General features: G+C 46.5%; 1 protein-coding gene across 5 annotated transcripts in view; it reads right to left on the bottom strand.

Annotated features, from left to right (window-relative positions):
* The window catches only part of LOC134521405 (6-phosphofructo-2-kinase/fructose-2,6-bisphosphatase 4), a 53,449-nt gene extending 32,189 nt beyond the window's left edge, over positions 1-21,260 (bottom strand). For 3 of the 5 annotated variants that reach the window (XM_063347834.1, XM_063347833.1, XM_063347836.1), the window contains exon 1: positions 4,140-4,298. In XM_063347834.1, the coding sequence (XP_063203904.1) occupies positions 4,140-4,251 (112 nt within the window). In that variant the 5' untranslated portion in view covers positions 4,252-4,298. Of the gene's footprint in view, positions 1-4,139; positions 4,299-20,790; positions 21,010-21,106 lie in introns of those variants that run through there. The other 2 variants (XM_063347837.1, XM_063347835.1) reach the window with 2 other exon arrangements.
* Positions 21,261-24,295: the final 3,035 nt, after the last annotated feature.

Raw genomic sequence — 24,295 nt, 5'->3', positions numbered from 1 at the left:
TGCTATCTACACTGATTTTGCTAGAGGAACATACACACTCAGAACAGCAAAACAAAACTTACAGGGCTGTATGCCATCATTTGCTAAAGACGCTCTATGACTTTACTCAGTTTTTTTCTTTAATACATGTTTGTAATATATGCATGCAAGATTGCATGTTTATAACAGCAGCATCAAAAAGACATATTATGTTGCATCCCCTCACTTAGAGGGAACACACAAAAAACACGCGGAAAATACCAATCAGTGAAGGAAAATGGCCCAGTGATGAAGCACATTAAAATCAAATATTGCAATTTCAGCAAATACATTATCCCAGTTAAAAATTTCTTATATGCTACTGAACAACACAGCAAGTTGCAGCTCAGAGTAAAATGATGACTGACTACCCTTCTAAAGTTTAAAACTTCTCAGTCAAGGAAAAGAAGAAACTACATGCTCATTCCTTGCCTCTTAAACCCTATTGTGAAATAATCCAAAATGCAGAAGGTTGTGAAACCAAACTGGGACACTGAACAACCTACATCAGCTGTGCAGCATTTCATCAGCCCTCAAAACCTACAAGATCTTGTGAAATCAGAGACAACAGCTGCTATTTTTCAAGTTCATCTACTACCTAACATATTATCAGTTGTCCCTTCTTTTCACTCAAAATGAGATTTTGGTTTTTTCCTGATCTGCGTTAAATTTTTAAGCCAACTTTTAAGGTCAGATGCTTTTTGTATCAAGCTGCTACAGTTAGCCATCTGAAGTTTACGAAGGATTCTTGCTGTTTCTATGGCCTTCAACTCAAGGCCTGTTCTCCAGAATCACTGTACTATTTAGAGGCTCATACAGAAATATCTTTAACTATAAGCCAACACAACCACTGTTCCAAATAAGGTTAGCCCTACATGTTTTCCCCTATCACTTACCCAATTTAACTATTACTAATCCATTTTTTCCTGTTGATAATGATGACAATCAAGACACCCTCCTCCGCATCCCGCCAGGACGAGTTCCCCATTCTCCTGCTCTTCCCAAAAAGCATCCTGCTCCTATGCCTGAAGAAGTCCATCACCTTCCAATTTGTCTCTCCTCTTTTTGCCCAAGTCACCAGCTTCTAAAATCACCTTGGTACGAGGGATTCAGAATTCATATTTGTCCTCTAGCCAGCCTCCTGCCACCAGCTCCTAGCAGCTCTGCCCACCACTTACTGGGGGTTACCATGTGCTTCCTACAGCTTTGATGCCACCAGCAATGGCCCCATCATACATCCCGATCCTCAGGCTACAGCTGGGTGCTGTCATTACTTCATTCGCTTTCTCCGTCTTCAGTTCCTAGGGTTGGGAGTACAAATACACATAAGCAGCATGAGCTCACAGGGTAGAGTTCTTTCTTTAGAGCAAAGATAATCTTCAATTTTCATTTGATAATTTTTTTTTTTGGGGGGGGACGACACAATGTACATTCATACTGCTGTATGAACAGCAAATAAAAATTTCTAGAAAGACCAAATTCCAGCAGCTTTAGGGAAACAAAGCCATTAACTGCAGTTGGGGGAAAAATAATGTTTAAACACAGGAAGTTCACTATTTATCTCTCACTCTACAAACATCCTCTGCCAGGCTCTCAAAACAACTTTCACTACAGCATACTTGGCTATTTATTTTTCTATGTCCATGTTTGTAGCCCAACGCTTGATTTATAGAGCCTGAAGCAATCTGACATCCGATGCCAAGAGTAGCTTTACTGCAACCTCTTTACAAAACCTTTGACAAAAGACCACAAAAGGTAAGTGGCAGTTATTAATAAAAAAATGTACATTTCTACTGACTTAACATCTGTCTTTGGGAGGTCATTTAGAAGAGTTACCTTCCTTTTACTGATCTCACCAGCAGGACAAGCTCAGTGGGTTCCAGCTGCACTCAGCCAGAACTCCTCCTTGAAGACCTGGTAATGCACAGACTAAAAGAACTAGCTCTTCAAAGCCCTGTGACAGCTGAACCCTGGTACAGCTAACCAGATTTCTTCTCCAGATAAATGCATTTGCTACAACTTTTAGAAAATCACACAAAAAACAGCTAACATGGGTAAGTCCCTTTGAAGAGGGATCTGCCAAGTCCTCAACTGGAAGCGTGCACGATTCTGCTCATCCACCTTCTAGAAAGATAAAGTAAGACTAAAAGTAGCGCTGTTAAAGGTCATCAGCATAAATGAGGAAAGAAAAAGCCCAACCAAAGGAGACTGAAAAGAGTTTATCTCCCTTAGCCCAGAAATTCAGCAGACACCAGAGCGATTAGCTTCACTGCTTCCACTGGAAAGACACTCTTGAGAACAAGAAATCCACTTCCAACTGGAGCTTGTATTTTTTGAACAGTAACGTTTGACAGAGTTATATCTGTAAAAGCAGAGAACTGGTCAACCCAGCACTGCCCAAATGACCCATGGCCTGGGCAGTCCATCCTGAGCTGCTACAGGGCCTGCAGGTCGTGCTGCCTCATCAAAACATGGGGCAATACACGATACATGGAAATCTGAGGATAAAGGGCTCTGCAGCCCCCCTGCAAGGGAAAAATTACAGTGTTGTTCTCAGTTTGCTGAAACAAAATAGATGGTTTTGTCAAAGAAGAGTAAGTTCTGCTCCTCTCTAGGGTGTCTGTATCACAAATGACTGTAGTTATACTATGGTATACTGCAAGAACCAATGCGCGCAAAAGCAAAAAAATTTTTAGAAGTATTTCCAAATCTGTTGGTTGGGTTGTTGGTTTTTTTTGCAAGAAGGTTTCTCAATTGTAAGGAGTCTTGGGCATCAAAAACTATAGAATCCTACAAAAAAAACTCTCAACACAGGTATGTAAAATATTTTTTTTTAAAGTTAGTTTATAGTCAAGAGAAGCTAAATAATTCTGCCAGGAAGACTCTGTGTGTCACCAGATTACACGTGACCAATACGCAATTTTGTTCTTCTGAGTTTTTTTTTTTTTTGTAAAACAGTGTCTGTGTCAAAGCTGTAACAAATGTTATTTTGTTTGGAAAAGAGATGCCACGCTAAGGCCAAAATTAAGCATTCTCTTTAGCAATTACACACGCTTTCTGACCCTTTTCCTATCTCAGCATTCATCTCCTCTTAAGACCTACTATTTTACAGATACTGGAGTAGTTCAGTTCACAAAGAAGCACACACCTGCTTCCTAGCAGAAACTAAGGATGTTTAGGCTTTTTTTTTTTTAGCAAGGGCTGGACCAAAGCAGGGCCAGAGCGGAGCAGCAGCAGAGCCCTCAGCCCCTTCTGTCAGCCCTGCCTCTTTGCATGACAAATAAAAACAATTCCACACCACAAAGGCCCTTTTGTCCGTAAAACTGCCGTGTACCAAACCTCAGTTATTTAAGTAACGGAAAAAAAAAAAAAAAAAGAGAAAAAAAAAAAAAGAGGCAAAGTTTGTTAATAAACCACGGTTTACAAACACCGCCACAGCCAAAGTCTTCAGAGGCTGATGACTTGGTTGGCTGCACCTCAAAATATGGAAAGCCATTAACTCATACAACAGATGGCCTGATGCAGCATTGGCCTTGTAAGAAAAAAAAAAAAAAAATACAGTGACATTTTTAAGCTTCCCTTCAAGAAGAATATACGGAATATAAACGCTCCTTGGAACCACAACGTTTAAAAGACGGGGGAAAAAAAAAAAAAAAAAAAAAAGAAAAACAAAACCAACCCAACAAAAGCCCCTGGGAAGACAATGCTCTTCCCACCGGGCTCTGTCGCCTTCCGTCGGGCACAGACCCGCCAGCTTCGGGGTCTTCTGCCTCCCCCGGTGCTCCGGGGGGTCTCACCCACAGACCCGCCGGTGGTCCCCGCCACATCGCCCCCGGGGCAACCATTCCGCGAGCCTTTCGCACCAGAGGCGAGAGGCGCCTTAAAGCCCCGAAAAAAGGACTTGGAGCTCAGCGGGGGTCGACAAGGGCGGCGGCGCCCTACCGGCTTTCCTCACACCCCGACCCCCTTGAGGCCGAGCCGCCCCCGGGGACGGGGCCCGGCTCAACCGAGGAGGAGGAGGAGGAGGAGGGGCCGCTGACAGCTGCCGGGGCTCCGACAGCGCGGCCCGGGCAGACCCCTTCTCCATCCATCCGTCCGTCCCTCCCCGCCGCCCCGCTCACCGCCGCGCTGGGCGCTGTGCCCCGCCGGCAGCCCGTTGTCGTAGGGCTCCCACGTCTTCTGCAGCGGGTTCTGCGTGAGCTCCCGAGCCGGCGAGGCCGCCGCCGCCGCCATCCTCGCCCGGCTCCCACTGCAGTGGCGGCGGGCGGGGCGGGCACCGCCTCCCAGCCCGGCGGGGGCGAGGCCGCGCCGCCCCCTGAGGCAAGGCCGGGCGCGGGAAGCGGCGGCCCCGACACCCTCCCTGAGGGAAGCGACGGCCCCGCCGCCCCTGTCCCCGGCCCGGTCGGGGCCCTTAGGCCCACACGGAGTTCCCCGCCTCGGTTCCTGCCCCGGCTCCCTCAGGGGAGAGGCTCCGTCCCCAGGCCCCGAGGGGGCGGCGGCCTGGCAGGGTGAGCCCGCGTCCCGCAGTTTATTTTTCAAAATGGGGTCTCCACGCCAAGCCGAGGGGGTGCTGGCACCGGCCCCAGGCTGGCACCGGCCCCGGGAAAAGCGGTAGGGAAGCGGGGCTGTGCCTGCGGGCGACAAAAACAAGGGGTCGGGGCACAGCCGGGGGTGGCCACTGAGGAGCGGCTGCAGGGAACGCCTCAGAACCGCCTCAGGAGGGGCCTTTTTTAAAGCCTTAAAATTAGCGTGTCCAGGGAGCACGCAACGTGTTTTAAGAAGTCATGCGTTGACTGATGTATTTTTCCAATTATGCTCTATTTTGGCCTGAAGGCTGAATTAATACCGATGCAAAAAACCACAAATAAACAATAGGTTTCTAACATGGCGGGGCTGGAACTAGATGATCTTTAAGGTCTCTTCTAACCCAAACCATTCTATGATCCTGTGATCTTTAGCTCCCAAAAAAGACTACTCAAATTACCCCGGAAAGATCCCGTGGTGCAGTAGGAGCCCTGGTGTGGCTAAACACAGCATCCAGCGCTCTCGCATTTCCACATCGCTTTTACAAGCCAGAGAAACCCAGCTCATGAACTGGGCTGAACAAAGTCCTAAAAAAAGCTCAATATTTCATTATTACATGCATCTCTGTTTTACAGAAGATTAACGCAACACACTGAAAAGACAGTAGTAAAGTGCAACATGCACTTTCATTATTATCCACTCTCAAGTACTCGGATGTTACGACACTGGCCTAAATACAAATGCAGGTCAATACATTATATATATTTTAGATACCAGTAAAACTCTCAGCATCCCAGGATCATTGTTATTTTTTCTTTTCCATTACAAGCTAAACCGTAGCTTTCTAAACAACAGAAAATCAGTTCTCAGAGACATGTGGTGGGATACCCTGAGGAGAGTTAGCACTGTTTTTCCAAAACCATGTTTGCTTGACCTGCCCTTCCCTCTTTTCAAAGCTGATTTCCTTCTCTTCGAGACTGATTACAAGTTTTCGACTGTCGGCGCCTGCACTATATTTTCACCCTAACATTTTTTTCCTGATTTTGTTTGGAGCTGATAGCCAAAGCAGGGAGGGGCAGAGGGTTTATAGGAGTTACATTACAAGGGTCAGAAAACTAGGAGCGAAGAGAAGGAGTTTTTGAACACTTAAAAGCTTTTTGCTTTCTCCTATTAAGTATGTATTTACTTCCAACAGCTGCCGAAAGCGCTGTGAGCAGGAACAGTCTAATCTGTGTTCCAGGTTAATCCCGGAAGCCCGTCTCCCGTGCGCAGACGGAATATCGCGATGGATGGCTGACTGCAGGGTCGAGTCCAGCATCAGGACGTACCCACCTCACCCTCCCCATGGCGGCGAGGGGATGCAACCGCCAGCACCCTCCAGCTTTCCTCACCGTGCCTCCAAGAAAGCCAGGCAAGCCCACAACAGATGTCATATTAACAGAAACAAGAGATTAACAGGAATGCCGATTTATAAAATACACTTCTCAGGATTGTTTTGCATATGTTGAGTGGAAAACGTATGAAATCCTTCCAGTCTCTAGAAACAAAGTTCGTACCTCCTTTCTGCAAATCCCCACACTGCACAAGAACTGAAACTCCACCCACACACCTGCCTCGCAGCTGAAAACACTGACCTGATGCTGTTCATACAAGAATAGCATTTTTCAGAGGCCTGGAGTGTGAATTACCACATTTCTAAGTCTTGTCCCCCAAGCATGAGACACACCATCAGTGAACTCTCTTCTTGCTCGGGCAGATTTAATGAAGTGTCACCTGCACGAAGCTTAGGTAAGGGTTTGTCCAGGTGTTTGTAATGACATTAGAGGTGTGCGTGGACACCTGCTAGCCTTTATTTTTGTGAGGTGAAGATTTCAGCTTGATTCATGACAAACTTATGCTATTGTGTTGTTGACCAAACTTATTTAAGGGTTAGTTGTGGGGTTTTTATAACCTCAGTGCAGCAATGGGCTCTTTGAGACACAGAAAAAGCAAATACAGAAATACCATGCCACTCCTGAGGTCTTGTTTCAAAACATGGTTTTCAAGAGCACTACATTCAATTCCTAGAAAAAGACAGAACAAATAAACATTGCTCATTCAATTCCAAATAAATGATAGAGATCACCACCTGCACAATCACATTGTCATCAACCACTGTCCTAATGCAAAGGCGTGAGAAGCAGGGCTGGTTCCCGCAGGTGAAGTGCTGGAGACTGGGCTCTGTTTGCTACAGGGAAACCACAAATAAGCCTTTACTCCTTGGAAGGCTTTTACGCAAAGCTTTTGCTCTCAGGGCCACGCTGAGCAGAAAGCTTACCTGAAAACGCACCCCTCTGCAGAGGCAAAGCGTCAAGGGGAAAGGCAGTCGTGGAAAATGAACTGCTGCACAGAAACAGAACGTGCTTGAGCCAAATAACAGAGTTATTCTTTTCAAATGAGTGACTGACAAGACAGGAAACTCTCATGGTTTAATGCATACAGCAAGGGGTAATTATTTCTGAGTCAGGTACAAATAAAAGAGACTGAACCAAGGCTTCTGCTTGATCATACAGAAACCCTACTTTGTACATCATCTGTATCGTGTGGTAACCATATAATACAAGTTCCACAATATCTGCAACTCACTTTCACGTATCTCATTTCCCTAGTAAAGATACCACTTTACAGCCTGACAGCCTGTAAAACATCCATAAATCACCCAACATCTCTCCCTCCTGTCTTCCCACCATCTCTCCGGCAGCACCAGGCTCACTACTTGGAATAAGAAAAGACGACTTTCCGGTCCTCTGGGTGCCAACGCCCTCGCCGCACAGAGCACAGCAGATACAGCTCACACAAAAAAAGACAGTTCACACAAAAAAACAAGCCCTTCTGCAGTGCAGGAGATTCAGCAGATACCTGTGAAATGACTAAAGGGTACACAGACACAGCCAGAGGTCACAATGCGCAGTTTCTCTAAGCAGGATGGCTGCGGAGTCGTCCCCACGCTGTGCCAAGCCCCGAGATCAAGCATGTGAGATGTTTCATAGAATCACAGAATCATCTAGGTTGGAAGGGACCTTTCAGATTGAGTCCAACCATTAACCCAGCACTGCCACGTCCACCACTAAACCATGTCCCTCAGCACCACATTTGCCCATCTTTTAAATACCTCCAGGGATGGTGCCTCAACCACTTCCCTGGGCAGCCTGTTCCAATGTTTGATAACCCTTTTGGTGAAGAAATTTTTCCTAATATCCAATCTAAACCTTCCCTGGCGCAACTTGAGGCCGTTTCCTCTTGGCTTCTCACCTGTTACTTGGGAGAAGAGACTGAGCCCCCTGGCTACACCCTCCTTTCAGGGAGCTGTGGAGAGCGAGAAGGTCTCCCCTCAGCCTCCTTTTCTCCAGGCTGAACACCCCCAGCTCCCTCAGCCGCTCCTCACAAGACTTGTGCTCCAGACCCCTCACCAGCTCCGGTGCCCTTCTCTGGACACGCTCCAGCCCCCCAGTGTCTCTCTTGTAGTGAGGGGCCCAAAACTGGACACAGCACTCGAGGTGGGGCCTCCCCAGTGCCGAGCGCAGGGGAGCGATCACTGCCCTAGTCCTGCTGGCCACGCTATTCCTGACACGGGCCAGGATGCTGTTGGCTGCCTTGGCCACCTGGGCACACTGCTGGCTCATATGCAGCCGGCTGTCAACCAACACCCCCAGGTCCTTTTCCCCCGGGCAGCTCTCCAGCCACTCTGCCCCAAGCCTGTAGCGCTGCATGGGGTTGTTGTGACCCAAGTGCTGGACCTGGCACTTGGCCTTGGTGAACCTCACACCACTGGCCTGGGCCCGTCCATCCAGCCCGTGCCAGCCCCGACCAGACTACGACAATATCCTGACCCTGTTCTCGTGGCAAAGCACAAGGAAGCTTTTTCTGGGAAGTTCCTGAAACACAGAGGACGATTTTCAAGACAAAAAGCTGCTAAAGCAGAAGCTTCCCATTGCCCCCCTTTGACCGCCGGCGTTTACGGCAGCGGCGTGTGATGTCAGCCGGGAGGGACGGAGCGGCTCAAACCACCAACGCTCGGGAGCGTTCCGAGCCGTCACCCCGTGCCCTTGCGAAACGCCGCACAAACCGGAGATGTCTACGGGGACTGGGAGCCGAGGCCGTCACTGCCCCCACCGGGTCCCGTCCGAGGCCTCCCCTTGCTGGGGGAGCCCCGCCGAGACCCCCCCGCCCGGCGCTCGGCGGGCAGCAGGACGCCGGGGCTCCGGCCGCGCCCGCCAGGTGGCGCCCTGGCACCGCCCGCGGCCGCTCCGGGGGCGCCCCCTGGCGGCCGGTCTCAGGCACCGGGGGGTTGGGGACACCGGGGCCGGGGTCCGCAGGGGCTTCGGGCTCTGCGAGGTGGAAGCTCGTTTAAGCACGGCGAGGTGCAGCAGCTGGCCTGTACCCAGGCTATCCCCCTGGAAAAATTAACTCCTGCGCTTTTACAGCTCCGAAACGTACAGCTAAGTGACGCTGTAAACACTGCACCAGCAGATAGCGAAGCTTCACAGAACGCTAGCGTTAAAATACACCAACTCTCGGCTTTTAGGCACCCAAGGTAGACTCAGAGGTTACAGAAAGCGACAGGGAAGAAGAGTTTATCTACTAATCCTGAGTTATTTTCTCAACCACATGAAAAAACATAAATTAGTGGAGGGGGGAAGGGGGAAAGTCCATACTCAAAACTAAATATCCCCATTTCTTTCTAGATACTGAACACCAACAACTTACATTTCCTCATTAACCCATTTCTCTAAAGCAATTCTCTTACCACAATGTCATGAAGTAAATTTTGTATCCCTGTATTCATATCATAGAATAGAATGGTTTAGGTTGGAAGGGACCTTAAAGATCATCTAAAGTTCCAGCCCCCCTGCTCTGGGCAGGGACACTTTTCACTAGACCAGGTTGCTCAAAGCCCCATCCAACCTGGCCTTGAACGCTTCTAGGTGTCAAAATTATCAGCTATTTACTTGTCACTGAGAAAACAAATAGTATCTGACCTCTACGCACACAATTGGCAATAAACAGCTGGCAAAAACCTAAATCCAGGTGTTATCTATTGTAAACCAGCAGGTTACTCTTCCAGCTAGAAGTAACAAGCAGGAATTTGTTTAAATTATAACATCTTAAAAATAAGTATCTACATTTCCTACATATTGCAATGGCAAGAGGAAGAGACAGAGTCCTTATTCCTCATCTAAGAAGGTATCTAGTGATGGCGTATGCGCCCCCACACCCCAGCTCACAGCTCCAAAAGACTTCAGCCACATAGCACATCAGCAGCTTAGTTTCAGCACAGTTTAAGGAGGCACAGAGGAACGCAGAATTTGCAAAGATCATTAAGGATGAATGTTATTCAAGAAACACAGACGCACACCAGCACAGTCTTCAGCCACACACATATTTTATGTATCCAGCTTCAACATCCAACCAACGGTCCCCGTGTCCACACGGACTAGATCACTCTGACCAGCTAACTGGCAGCCTGCTATGCTGCATCACAATATTTGTATAAAGCATACAGGATAATTCCTATTGAAGTTATAATTGATTTTGTCTTTTAATGAAAAAAAAAAAGTGTCAGGTATACCTTCAACAGGCTCGTGGTAGTCCTTCATTGGTCAAAATCTGTGCAGCTGGAAGCATCACCTGAGGACAGCCAGCAACAGCTATCTAATATACAAGGCAGTTACAACACCACGAGCCAATTAGAAGGGATGGTGACGAAATGTACAACTATGCTTCACCCTTTTTGTTCACAAGGAACAACACTCCAACATTTCAAAACTGGATCTCGGGTGGAATGGGAGAGATTTCTCCCCACACACTTCATACGCTGTCGTGCTGATTTTTTTCATTTTGACCAAGCATTTGTTACAGTGCTCTTACATGGTGAAAAGCTGCAGCTTCTGGGTAACAACAACATCCAAAAATATACAACTGCACTGAGTTTCCACAGTAATGACCAAAACTACTGTGGAGCAGATGGGACACTTAGCCTGTTCGATCACATCTTTTATTACATTACCACCTCAGCAGGGGACAGAATGCTCCCTCCCCCAGGTAATTCTCATGTTCCTGAAGTACAGATCAAGCCTGGCAGGTTTTTCCTCACTGTGGAAGAGCAGTTCTTAACAACCAGCCTAAAAGACAGTGGCTGTCTACTAGGTATGTTGTCACCTTTGTAAGGCAAGTAGTAACTCAACTTTGCTCTTCAATTGCCAAGGAAACCTAGGGATAAAGGACGGTGCACTAGCAACCGAAAAGGTGGCTCTCTCCTTCCCAGGCTTTTCCTGAGCTCCTAGATGATGACAGACGATGCCTTGGGAACAGTCATCCTACAGAAGAGATGCCTCACAAGTTAAAAAACTTCTCACACAACTTCCCACAGAGAACAGAACAAGTTCCTTCCCATTAAGAGCTTTGCATGCACAATGAGCAATCAGGGAAGAGAGATGTAATACTATATTAGCAAAATAACATGCATTGATTCATACCTTCTCGGCTCAGTTTCTCAGGACTTTTTGTTACGTCAACTTGTTAACTGACAATTTCCCATCTCCTCAAGACTGCCTATGGTCTTCTCCTCAACCAAAAGTACCATCCTTTTTGTTTTCCCACTCAGCCTAATATCCCAGTAGTCAAACCAACAAAAATGACAAATAGCCCACTAAGTCCCCAAAAATTTCAAGCAGCCCACATGACAAGTTCAGCAGGTTCCCCATACCATCTTCACACATCCCGCTATTAAGGACTTGATTCCAAACCAACTGAAATCACAAGGATCAGGCCTTGTGATACATGGCCCTAGCACTTACTCCACTTCTGAGCAACAAGGAAGTTTATTACTGGCACCATCCACTCCATATCCTATTTCCTATCACTGCCTAAAGGGAAAAAGTTCCAGTTGTTTTGAAGTACACTGCTACCTCAAAGACAAGCAAAGCCATTAAGGATTCAGAACTAAAAAAGAATCTGCCCTCAGCAACAAAACCTTTAGAAGTTATTTTGTAAGAGTTCATTTTACTACTAGACTTCCTGGCTACAGATCAATCTACTAAAGAGATTAAAAAAAAAAAAAAAACAAAAACAAAAAAACCAACATACATAATCATGCTTTATATAAGAATAAGCTACTACTAAGAACAAGAAATCTCTTCAGTGCTAATTGGGGAACAGATTTAAACAACATCCAAGATCCCACAAAGACGTATAAATACGTGATAGTTATTCATTGTGCATGCAAAACAACGATGCATCCCTTACAGCAGTGCTTACATGTGGCTTGATACCAGCACAGTTATGTTTTCAAAACCATGACGACCTACTGACCAGGAAACAAACCCTAGCTATATATAGCTATATAGGGGGTGTATTGTAAGAATTGTACTGATAAATTCTTGCATGGCTTTCTACAGAACCCACGTGTTGTACGCACGTAAAACCTATCAGACAGGCTAAGATTACCTGGAGAGACGCAGGTTATCAGCAGAACATCATCCCACCACCATGTGGATTGCATGAGAATCCCTGAGCATAAACCGAGATTCACACAGACAGTATTAACAACTAAAAAAAAAACCAAAACCAAAGCACCTTGCTACACTGTCACTTTGTTCTTTATCTTTACGTGAACCATTCTTGAAAGCTTGGCCATTCAGAGTACTTTTATTATTTCTAAATATATAAAGATGTTAGTTTAGATGTTTATCACGTTTCAGAAGAAGTAATCGCTCTATTTTAGACGTGGGAGAAACCTAACGTCTGGAGATAAACCCTATCAATGAGATGCCATTGGTCTCATGCAATGAAGTTTCCTGTGTTAAGTCTAAAATGAGGCATGGATTTGAGGCTGGTCTGCATCAACCGTGTTTATTAAATTATCCTAATTCTTTACATCCCCAGTCCAAGCAGCCACCTCCCACCTTCACCTCTGAGAGAACATTGAAATTATGTCCTTGAAAAATAAGCCAGACCCTCAAGTGGTGCTTCCAGGTATTGCTTAAGATTATTTCCGTTGTCACAACATTAAGCAACATTTTCAATCTTCCTGTTACGGCACAACATAAAGGAAAGATGGCATCCATTATTCATGCTTTCTGAGCGCAACCTAGTGTTAAAAAACCCTTTGTAGCTTACTGTATATCAGGGACATCAAACTATTTACATGAGGGGGGCGTGTGCTTCTAAGAAGTGCAGAAAAAGGACATTAAAATACATGTCATTTGCACAAATTGCCTATTTACAGTCATGGGTCTAGAGGCTAACTGAAAATAGAAAATACTGAGTTTCCAAGATGGTTAAGTCTACCGAGGACAGTCGTTCCTACACATTGCTCTGGTAGGATCCAATGTTGTTACTACAGCAACAGCACGTACAGCCTTGCACAACCTCTGGACAGCAGGTGGGTGTACCCTGATACGCGCTCCTCTTCCTTGGAAGTGCAATACATCAGCGACTCCGCTTATCCACTGCTGCATCAGTTACCTGGAACCTGAGATACAACCCAGGGAATCCAAGGCTTGACAGATTTGTAATATTTCAAAGGAAAGCAAAACATACTTGCACCCACTAGGATGTTTGTCTTTGTGCCTATCGAACCTGCATAAAAGCAATCTCTATTAAGCAGTCTGAAAGTGTCTCTATCACCTTAAAATTCTCTGTTCTTTTCCAGTCACATGAACTTATGAGAAAAACCTTCCCAATTCCGAATCTGGGGTTGCTGTTGCAAGTAAGAATACAGCTAAAAGGAACGTGAGGAAAGGATTAGCAATTTTGAATAAAAGAAACCCCTCCTCCAGGCTGAAAAGTTGATTAATTACGCTAACTTATAACTAGTTTTATAGTAGATATTTTATTTACATTAGATATTTTATAATGTATACATATCCTTTGTCCTTTCATTCAGCTAGGATGCCATGAATCCCACTTGTTTCTAACAGCTAGAGCTGGGCTGCTAAATATAAAAGAAAACCCAACAGAACAAGGGCAGCTGCCTTCTCAGAGTGGAACTAAAATACTTAATGCTATCTTTAAAACCAAGCGCTATCAACTGACTTCAGAAGTAAAATTTCTCAGGACAGCCACTTTAAAGCAAAACATCTGTTAAATGTCATTACATGCATTAGGAAAGTTGCCTGATGAGCTACAAACGGAGAAATATATTGACAATAAAGAAATGCAGAATTTGCGTGTCATCCAAATGCAGTAAAACAAACAAATTCAAGAAAAATCATGAAGGCTTTGGGATGAAGCCACCTATCAGGTGTCAGCATGTTAAAAGACAAGAGATAAAGAGAACGTAGGAAGCACCATCAGGGGGTTGGGGCCTGACATATTGAATGACTACTGATGGAGAAATCAAAGACAAAAAGACGAGGGGGAAGACAGCCGCTGGACCGGGTGACAAACCGTCAGGGGTGTAAAATGCATCTGTGAGTCATCAGCATATTATAGAAGTTGAAGCCATGAGAACGTCTGAAATAGGGCATGGGGCAACAAGAGCAAGGCAAGGTCAAGTTGTGGGAGGAGGAGGAAACACCGGACGGGGAAGGGGGAAAGAGTATCATGAAAGAAAAAACAACAACAATTTGTTAGAATATGCAGTGACTCTGCAGAGAGGTGAGGCAGAATAAGGAACAAGACAGGGGTCCAAACATTTCAGTGACATAAATAAATAGACAGAAGCACCCAAAATAGGCTGAGTTCAGGAGAGGCTGAGGAGGAAGTTATACAACCTCACGTCGTAAGAGGGACCAGCCTCGGCTGAGAGAGAGAACAAACACAGAAAATGGGGGGTCAGGAGCTAAAGGTCCAACAGAGTTTAGTACTCCAGCATATATTAGCGTATGGGATAAGTAGGTCATTAAGGAAAAAGCCCATGGCAACGGAAGCAAGAGCCAACAAGTTAATGGGGCAGTGATTGAGCCCCCGGTCCTCTACACGCACCTACAGTTATACTTGGTTTCATGCATGTCCCGTAGGCAACGGAGACAGAAAAGCTGGTTTTTGACAGTAAAGAATAAATCCCTCTGGAAAGCCGGCATGGAAAACTGACACTGACACAAGGAGGAAAAAAACTCATGGCATACGTGACGCCAGCTGCCTCTGGAAATAGTCTTAATCTTATGAAAAAGAAGCATATTCATCCAAATAAAAAATACAAGCAAACTAGAGCAAAGCTTCTCAGAAGCTACTGATGAATGAATTTATAATAAAAGCAAAATTAATCTTAATTTGCCAAACTGCAATGGTGTTTAGTGTCGTCTAAAACCTAGCACTGAAGGGGAAAAAAAACACAGGACAGACATACAGGGATCCAAATCACTGGTGAATCTCAGCCTTTGTAGCCTCCAGGGCAGATTTCTCATTTTCTGTGTATTTTGCAAGTACAGCTAGATGGCTTATCATCTTCCTGAGAATAACAGGATCAATATGTAGATGAGGAAGCTTAATAAGGATAATAAAATTACGATAGCCAAAATAATCTAATTTATGGAGTGCACACAGGCTACACAACACAAATGCTACAAATAAAAGCTCTTGCAAGGGGAAACATTTACCAAGTTAGAGTCGCCAGCATCATATTAGCAAAGAAACATTCTCTTTTTTTTTTTTTAAACAAAACCCCTGAATTTTCTTTCTACTCCTTACAATAACTTTGTTTCAGCACAAGTCTCCCTAGAGAAAATAAATTGTAAGAAATTATTCAGATGTACAAAAGGCCATACTCCATCACATAGAGCGTGTGTGAGAACCTTTGGCACCAGAATGTGTAAATACACATTCAGACACTCAAATATAAATTGACAGCAAAACAATATACAGGATATAAAGATGTAAGACAAAAACAAACAAAAAGAAAAGAATCAAAAGCAAGTAAGGACACCAGCCCTTACGCTTGCCAGGTCCAGTGAAAAACCAGCTGTCCAGGCTTGGTGGCTCTGGCCACCGCATGGTGGGTTGGTCTGTGTCCTCCTCGGGTCTCCCCTCACCACCAAGGACATCTAAAGTCATTGACTGACTTGACCCTTATTTGACACAGGACAGAGGTCTCAAAAACATTGGTCTACATTTTAGTGAACACCAGCTACCAAGAGAGAAAAGCTGCCTTGCCACTGCTCCCACTACACAAAGTGCTTCAGCCTGTCCCATCGGACACGAGATTGCCACTGGATGAGCCCAAGTCCTTGGAACTGACCTCACCTGGGGAAGAAAAAAAAAGCAATTGCAACCCCAAGACCTAAATCCGTGGGAGACATCTGTCACGGTTTAACCACAACATCTCTTCCAGAACCGCTTGAATTTTAAGTTCCTGTATTCTAATCCCCAAACAAAGCAATTCTCAGAATAAAAATAATAATAAAAATGCAGCTAGATCAATCTCCTACAAACAATGAGTAATGACTTCAGCTGTAGCAGGAGTGCTTGTTTCCTCCACAGCAAGGGCTGCCTTTTTCCCCCCCTCCTCCTCTGCCCCATCCATCTGCCTCTCACAAGCCATCTGAAATTTTTTAATTGCAAGAGGTCACGAACCCCTGAAATCTCCCCATTGTTTTGGGGAAACCAGTTTTACACTGGTAACAGAAAAACTACAAAGCTCTTCTATTTTTTCCCTCCTTAATGCAGAAGGTAAATGTTGCAGAGCTCTGTGCTTAAGAATATCCACAGGGTTCCCATGAACAACAAACATTGCTTGTTATTAACCGACAACATCAATTAGATTTCCAGGGATCATAAAAAAACCTTAAAAGGAAGACAAAGCCAGCCTTAAATCCAAATATTGTTGTGGCAGTGACAACTGGCCGAAGCAGTTTCAGACACATCAAAACAACTCGTGTTTGTTGTGCTCCCCGATTAGTTCATGTCAAAAGGGGTGTGTAGTGTCTGTCATATGAGGCTTTTAACCATAAATAAATCACCACAAATACTTTGTCCCTTGCATCATGTGATTTGAACTACCCGTCGGCAAACTGTATATAATCCAGTCGTGAGGATTTCTTGCTGCTGAAGGAGACCTTCCCATTTAAGCACCGAAAACGCAGGCAGGATCCAATCGAGCCTCTGCAGTTCCAGCAGGGACTAACCCAACTAACGAAACGCAGCGCTGCCTGCAGATGGAGAAATCATTCACGTGCAAACCCATTTCAAAAGATGCAACACCACAAGCGGCTTTTTGGAGCAAGGCAGAAATAGCACGTCTAAGTCACTTCTCGGCGTCACCCAACAGCTACGTCCCAGCCCCACAGCGGATCCGCGGCTGTTGTAACTCTAGTTGAGAGGAGAGCAGCTGCAGGGAGCCCAGCGATTCCCGCTGCCGAGGCACAGCGTGCGTGAAGCCAGCTCCTAGACTGTGACACAAAGACTTGACACTATGCAGAAAGAAAAGAAAATTCACATTCCGGAAAATAATTATTTGGGAACAAGTTTTAGGTGGTCAACTTCAGAGTGAAGATGGGAAATAAGAACTTACCCTTTCCTACTCATGCATGGCCTGTAAACAAGATAGTAACGTACTGAATCATCTGGAAACTAATGCCACACAGTCATTTCAGATATCTAAGTAACCAGTTGTGCTGAAATTATACCGACGCACGCAAATTTAAAGCTGTAACAGGCACATTGTTTCCACAAGGGCACTCATGACAAATCCGTCCCATTTTATTAATAAAACATTACAAAACATCCCTTTTATCCATCACATGGATAGAAGTCAGTCGCAATTATGAGACTCATCCTTTGTGTTCAGGACGTACCGTGGCAGCTACACGCTTAAAGACTTCAGGGTTAATTCTGGTGCGCTGCTTCAGATCCTTAAACGCTGCAGATGCCAAGAGCCCCCCCCTTCCCCAGCTTCTCAAATGAGAGATGAGTTTGTTTGACAGGATCAAAAAAGCGCCTCAAAGGCACTTACAACTGCACTGCATGGGTAAATAAACACGTTTCATGCAAAACCACAAACATTGCATCTTTTTGAGCAGACACAAATTCGCAGCCCCGCCACATGACAGTGATTTTACCTAAAACAGCCACATCACACCCAGGAACCACCCGACAGCTACAAGGTCAGTACTTCACCTGGTAATACGGTAAGTACACCTGGAGATCAGCATTCATAATTAGCATGCAATTACAATATTTAGGGCCAGGTTTTGGCAGGCACCCAAGAATAACCAAGCCTGGTTATTAGCCAAGCTGGCCCCACGTGGTTTCTTATCGGAGTCAGCCAGGCCAGTGCTTCCCCCCCCTGAAACCACCCCTCTGCACAACCAAATCACACCTGAAATAAACCCACCACCTCCGAAAATAACAACCTGTGTGAAGCAGTGTGGGACTGCTTCCCATATCCTCACTTTGAGCACCTGATAAAAATTGAGTAAAATCAGGAATCAACTTAAATGACTTCATTTTAGCCACTGGAGAGCCCAACTAGACAGACTAGTGAGTTTGGAGTTCGTTATTCTCTTTCACTCCCTTATACAATTTAATTACTTTGCCTCACACACTCTCAGAGACCACAAGTCAACTGCTATGTCTGCGACAAAAGGTTAACAGACTAATTATTTGACTTAAAATGGAAAAAAAACAGCTTATAGGGAAAACCAGAGCAGACCCAAGGAAGGCAGTGCTTCTCAGACCCACAGCTGGTGCTTCCTCAGTTGTATTTTGAGAATTTTTAGCCTTTCTACTACATTTGCCTTATGACTCTTCCCAAGGGCCTGCCCCACCCAGGGTGTGGGGACACAAGCTTACACTATATTCAGTAAATTAAAAAAAAAAAACAAACACACACACACACAAAAAAAACCAAAACCCAAAACTCTACACAAAACCAACAAAACCCAAAAAAACCCATATAGAGTGAGAATGTGAGAGTACCCACCAGGTCACCTCCTTCAGATGAAAGCCGAAATGCTCCCCAAATGTATTATGTTTTCCAGCATTTAAAGTCTAATGTTTACATTTCATTTCACAGAAAAATTCATGGACATTACGTGCACAGTTTAAGCCCCAAGGAAACCATGCAACTTCAGTGAGCAATTTAGAACACATCCGTAGTGCTTCGTCAGCAATTAAGATCTCATCCGCAAGTTGGATTTACCAAATCTCTTACTCATAAGAGCAGAAGGAACATTGACGCAATCAAATTGAGAAAAATACTGGAGTAACCAGCCTGATTTTTTTTTAAATTAGATGGGTGATATATAAAAAAAAATAAAGTGCTAAAAGCACTTAATTCAACAACATCCTACTACTGGTAAGGGTTATATTTATAACTTAGTACTTTTTTGTAACAAAATGTCCTATTTCAAAGCCGACCCTTCCTTCAAATGACCTCAAAACAGTTCTGAAACAAAATCCCCCCCGGCGATGCTCTCAGCTTTGTGTCCTCGTCCTGCATAACTATCCCTACACGAATGCTCTCATTAGATGATGCGCCGATTTAAAAGGACCGGGACCTTATGTAAATGGATATTATTGCTTTTAATTGCAGCCGTAATTATGGGAGTGCCTCCCAACTGAGTAAGGCCACATTAAGCAAACTTACTGGAAACTTCACAAACTGCTCTGCAACACATTGGATGAGCACCAGGAGTCCCACAAACGGTATTTATTCAGCCCCATCTTCAGCTCTCCGCAGAGCACTACAAAAATCAACTGACCCTATAAGGGATCGCTCTGAGTTGTATTTGGTTTACTATGTTTTTGCCTCATGTTAACTAGTTTCTCTTCAGCATTTAGCAATATAAAATGTTTAATTCAGAATTACTGTTTTTAAAGATTTAAAAATCTTAAAGAATCTTCACATTTCTTCAACATTAACTTTTTTTTTTCCCCCCTCCCCACACTCTGAAGAGCCACAGGAGCACAACGGCACCTGCTACAAGAGACACCACTGAGCCAGGCTACAAGGTGTTGAGAACGAGAAGCGAGAGCCGTATCCATTTGGGCATAGCCAACAAATCACTGCTCATTGAAGACGCCGGCGCAAGCATCGCACACGCAACCCGAAGAACAATGAAGGGTTTTCAGTTCACCCACGGGTAAGCGGTGGCCCATCACTGCGTCACAACAGCTTAATTGGGGTGTTCCCCCACCCATAGTCCAGGTGGTTTGGAAACCACCAACCTTACTGAAATCCATTCCCATGCCCTGGGTTGGAGTCAGGCATGGACAAAGTAGGCAGATGCCTACTATAACACTGGCAGAAGCAAATCGATGGCTGTAAACAAGAGCAATTCTCTGAGTCACCAGGCAGGAGCCACGGCCACTCTACACCCAGTGACACCCAATTTTCTACGGCACCAGGCAGCTCAGGGTGCCAGGCCAGGACTCCCTGGTCCCGTTAACACACCCTTGTGCAACACGACTCTTCTTCTGCCTCCGTCCCCGCTTCCCTGTCCTGCCCCGCAGCTGCAGGAGAGCCCAGGAAGGCGCCAGGTTTGCCTTCCAGCCTTAGTAATACAATATTCCTGGAAAGGGGGGGAAAAACACCCAAACATAACCAAGACTGAGCCTATGTTTCAAAGTTTTGGTGCCCTTGCGTCAGAGCTGTCATCCTGCATTACACAAAGTGCCTAATGAACACGCCAGGCCCCTCGGTCCTCAGGGAGAGTCAGCCCTTCCCGAGGAAGGGCTCCAACCAGCCAGCAGTCAAATCTCACAGGGAAAGATAAAAAAGATGCAGATTACGTGTTTTTATGGTGTTGCCATTAGGAATAGGAAAGAACAACCAACCGGTTGGATCAGCATTTGCCAAAACACTGATTTTACAGCCTTCCTTGGCCAATGGAAAGCATCGACGCTTGGAGGAGCACAACGTAAATACACCTTCCCACAGACAGTTAAAAAAAATATTAATAAATCCCTCACAGCAAAGCAATTTCCAAAAATAACTCGGAAAGCAAACAAGCACTGGAACGCCACGATTCCCTCTTTCCACACCACGTCTCCCCAACCTTCCTCCGCACCGGGCTGTCCCCCACGAAGCCGTGATTCCCCACCGCCCGCGATGCCGGTCACCCTCGCTCCTTGGCGGGGCTGGAAGGGAAAACGCCGACCAGGGCGTCCCACAAAACGCCACCTTCGCCCCTCCAGCCCTGCCCCGACACGCGTGGCACCCTCCGGGGGGGGGCTGCCCCACGGGAAGGGAAGAACCAACCCCCCCGGCGGCGGGCACCCAGCCGAGCGGGGGAGGCAGCGGGAGGCCCCGGCCACCGGGGCTCCTACCTCGGCAGCGCCGGCCCTGCGGGCAGCCGCGGCGGCGGCGGCGGCAGCCCCACATCTGCGGCGGCGCCTGCTCGGCTCCGGCGGAGGACGGCTCGGCCCGGCGGTGTACGGGGAAGCCGCTCGGCGGAGGGTCCTGGCGGCCGCGGAGCCCCGCGGAGCTGCCCGCGGGTGTGCGCGCCCCGCGCGGGGCGGGGCGGAGCGGAGCGGCGGGGACCGGCCCCGGGCAGCCCCCGCCCCGCCGGGCAGCGCCGCTCCCTCCCGACCGGCAGCGCCGGGATGGACGGACGGACGGACGCGGGGACGGACGCGGGCTCACCTCTGCGGCGGGCGAGCCCGCACGCCCCGCGCCTCGCCCGGTCCCCCCGCGGGGCGACGCGGGCACCGGCTGCCCCGGGCGTGATGCCGGTGCGGGCCCTGCCGTCCCTCCCTCGGTCCCGCCGCTGCTGGCTCCCTACCGGGACTTGCGCCGTTCCTTAGCCTTCTACTCGGCGTTTTAGGGTCTGTTTTGGGTTTGTTTTTTTTAAGTGAGACGAATTTTGTAAAAAAAAATCACAAATAAAGAGGGGAGGTGGAGCAACTGTAGCCATTTTGCAGATCTGGATGTGAATGCAGCCAGCCTGGTAGAAGATAGGGATCAACAGTCTCCAGGGAAAAGGGTGTTGGATCAGCAGCAAGCACGTAGCCACACTCAGGAGCAGCTGCTCAATGGAGCGGACAAGCAGGAGCCACAGGTGACCCCAGCACAGGCCCAATGTGCCCACACACCAACACACCTCGCCAGTGTCTCCAGGTGGGGTAAGGAAACAGGTCAGGGCTGGGACCCACCTTTCAGTGAGCTGAGGAGGTCCCACGAGAAGCAATTTAGGACAATTCCAGCTCATACGTGCACTCGGGGCACAGCCACCCATCTGCTTTGTGCTGGAGCTTTTGTCTGCCCTCCCCATACACAGAGAAGCCCCGAAGACAATTTGGCAGCTCAAGATTGGTGACAACAATCCTTCAGCTCCTTACATTATCCTTGTGGTCATATTTAAGTGTGTACGTTACCTTGTTCAAGTAGGGACATTATTTTTATGGCTTGGTTTCATTAACTGCTTTGTAATTTTATGAGGCTGGGTATGAAATAAATGGGTAGGCACTAAAGCTTTGGAGTTCTGTTATCTTACCATACTGTAGCCGTGTCCTCTACTTGGGGTAAGGAACTGGAGAGGCAGCATTGTGCTCAGGGAGAGCTGTTATCTGTCCTTCAGAGCATTTGGCCTGCGGAGATAGGGAAATGAGTTTTGGCAGGGGGAAACACCACTGCTAAGGAAAGAGGGGACAAACAGAAAATGTAGGAGGCTTAAAGGAAGAATCAGTCTATAACTGATTAGTAGTTAAAAATCAGAATAATTTCCCCATAAGATGAAAATGGTTCACATAGGCAACTGAATAACTGAATTCAGATTTTTTTTTATTTTTTTTTTTTTAGCTTTTGCTTGAAATTCCTATGGAATTTTTCTTTACCTTGGTAGGATGTTTTCTAGTCTACCTACACTTCTTTATTCTGCTTCCCAGGCTCTATCCAAGTGAGATCAAGGCTAAATTTGCTGTTTGGGCAGCTGGTTTCAGACCCCTAGTAGTAACACCAGCTTTATAACTACACTGGCTTTGCCTGGGGATCATCTGCTGCTTTAAACCTTTGGCTAACAAAGTACAATTTCTCAAATGTTAATCACTTACAGAAATTAAGCCACATGAAAGAAAGGGGGGGGGTGTAAGCAGGTAGTATTGCATGCTTATCTCCAGATGATGATGCCTCCTGTAATGAGGAAGCTCAGCAGCTGAGGTCAGTACGGTCCTCGGTATCTCTTCCTTGAAGTGCACGGTGACTCAGGGCGAGGGTTGAATTTCTGCAGGTGGAGAGACCCAACCCCTGCCACTTCTCCAGTCCTAAGCTGTATCAAAAAAGCTTGGTAACCCCTGCAGAAACCCCTCTGGAAATCTGATTTTTTAGGAACTGAGGGCGAGTAGGGGAGAAAAAAGTTTCACCGGTGTTGTAATGCTAAGGAACAGCCTTCTTTTCTTTTGGGGAACCACCTATGTACGATGCAGCTCCTTGCGCATCCCCGAGAGAGCTGAACAGTAGGGCGGGTGTTTGGCTCCACGCAGGTGGAAGTTGTCTGTGTCCACCTTCTGGACAATACGTAATCCTTATTAACTCCCTATGATTTCATCTGAAGTATTAATAATTCATTTGCTTTATCTTCTTAAGAAGCTCAAGTGACTTTACGTAACTGTGGCCTTTTCTGCGTTATTACGCTTTGTTGCCCACTGTTAACTGCGTGAAGAAGGGGGATGATACGGTGCGTGCCCCCATGTCTCCAGCACTGTTCTGCAGCACAGCATTTATCACCGGCACAGGCAGCGTAGCTCAAAACTTGACTTACTTAACTCCGGTTTTGGTATATGACTCCTTCCAGCTTGGAGCAAGAGCCACTTGCTGGAGCTGTTGGAGAGTTTCTCCGTAGGAAATGTCCTGACATTGTGAGCCTTTGGGACAGGGGAGCAGCCCTCGCTCTCCTCTGCTCTCCCCTTGAAACATCTCATAGTCACGGTTTCTGAGCTTAGTGGAAACTTATCCCGGTGTTCTCTTAAAAAAAAAAAAAAAAAAAAGTTTAAAAGAGAGCCTTTTGCAGCTGGCATGAAGCAGCATGAGCAGCAGGTGGTGAGGCAGGGCCAGAAATGGCGCTCACAGGGGCTGGGCCCTGCAGCACTTCACCCTCCTGTCCCTGCCCTTAAAAATGAACAGAACCCCAAAAAACCACACAGCCTCAAGGATTCGTTACTGCTTAAAGTTGGTAAAAGGGTTCAAAGTGACACCCCACCCTCCCCGCCTCCCCAGCCAGTGAGAAGTAGCTCAGTAACAGCCAGAAATTTCAATTCCTCATTTGGCAGAAGAAAAGGGTCCCGAGTGCAGGTTGCGAAGGCAGGCTGTAATCCGGCACGGGCTGATGGACGGAGCCTCGCTGCAGATCAAACAGGGCTCTCCTGTTTTCTTTTGGTGGTTTTCGTCTTCTGCTTCCCAATGTTTATCCTCCTCCGCAGCTTTTCTTCAAGGTGGGAAGACAAACCTTAGCCCTCGGCCCCCGCGATGCTCCTCCCGTTGTCTGCCTGCGGTCGGGCTTGTGCCTTCTTGTCCCGGACTGTTTGGCATTGTGCAGCCGGCTGCGCTCCCAGAAAAGCTGTACTGCAGGATACTAAGTTTGCAGAGGACTTAAGTGTTCTTAAAAGCAAAACACATTAAATTGCTGATAAACCAGTGCAGGCATTAGTAGCAAGAATTGCTAGAAATCTTGGGTTTCACTCAAGAACTGTGCAGTCAACCATTGACCGGGTTGTTGAGTTTTTGCCCAAGCTAGGGAGGTGTAGTTAATTAGGCACTGTTAATTAGGAACAGATTCACAAAAAAAATAATAAAACAAACACCATAAAACCTGATTATTTATTTGCATTTAAGAGGACT

This window comes from Chroicocephalus ridibundus, chromosome 10, assembly GCF_963924245.1.
Source record: "Chroicocephalus ridibundus chromosome 10, bChrRid1.1, whole genome shotgun sequence".
Classification (NCBI taxonomy): Eukaryota; Metazoa; Chordata; class Aves; order Charadriiformes; family Laridae; genus Chroicocephalus; species Chroicocephalus ridibundus.
Note: the sequence above shows the minus strand (reverse complement) of the source record. Positions and strands in the feature narration are given on the sequence as shown.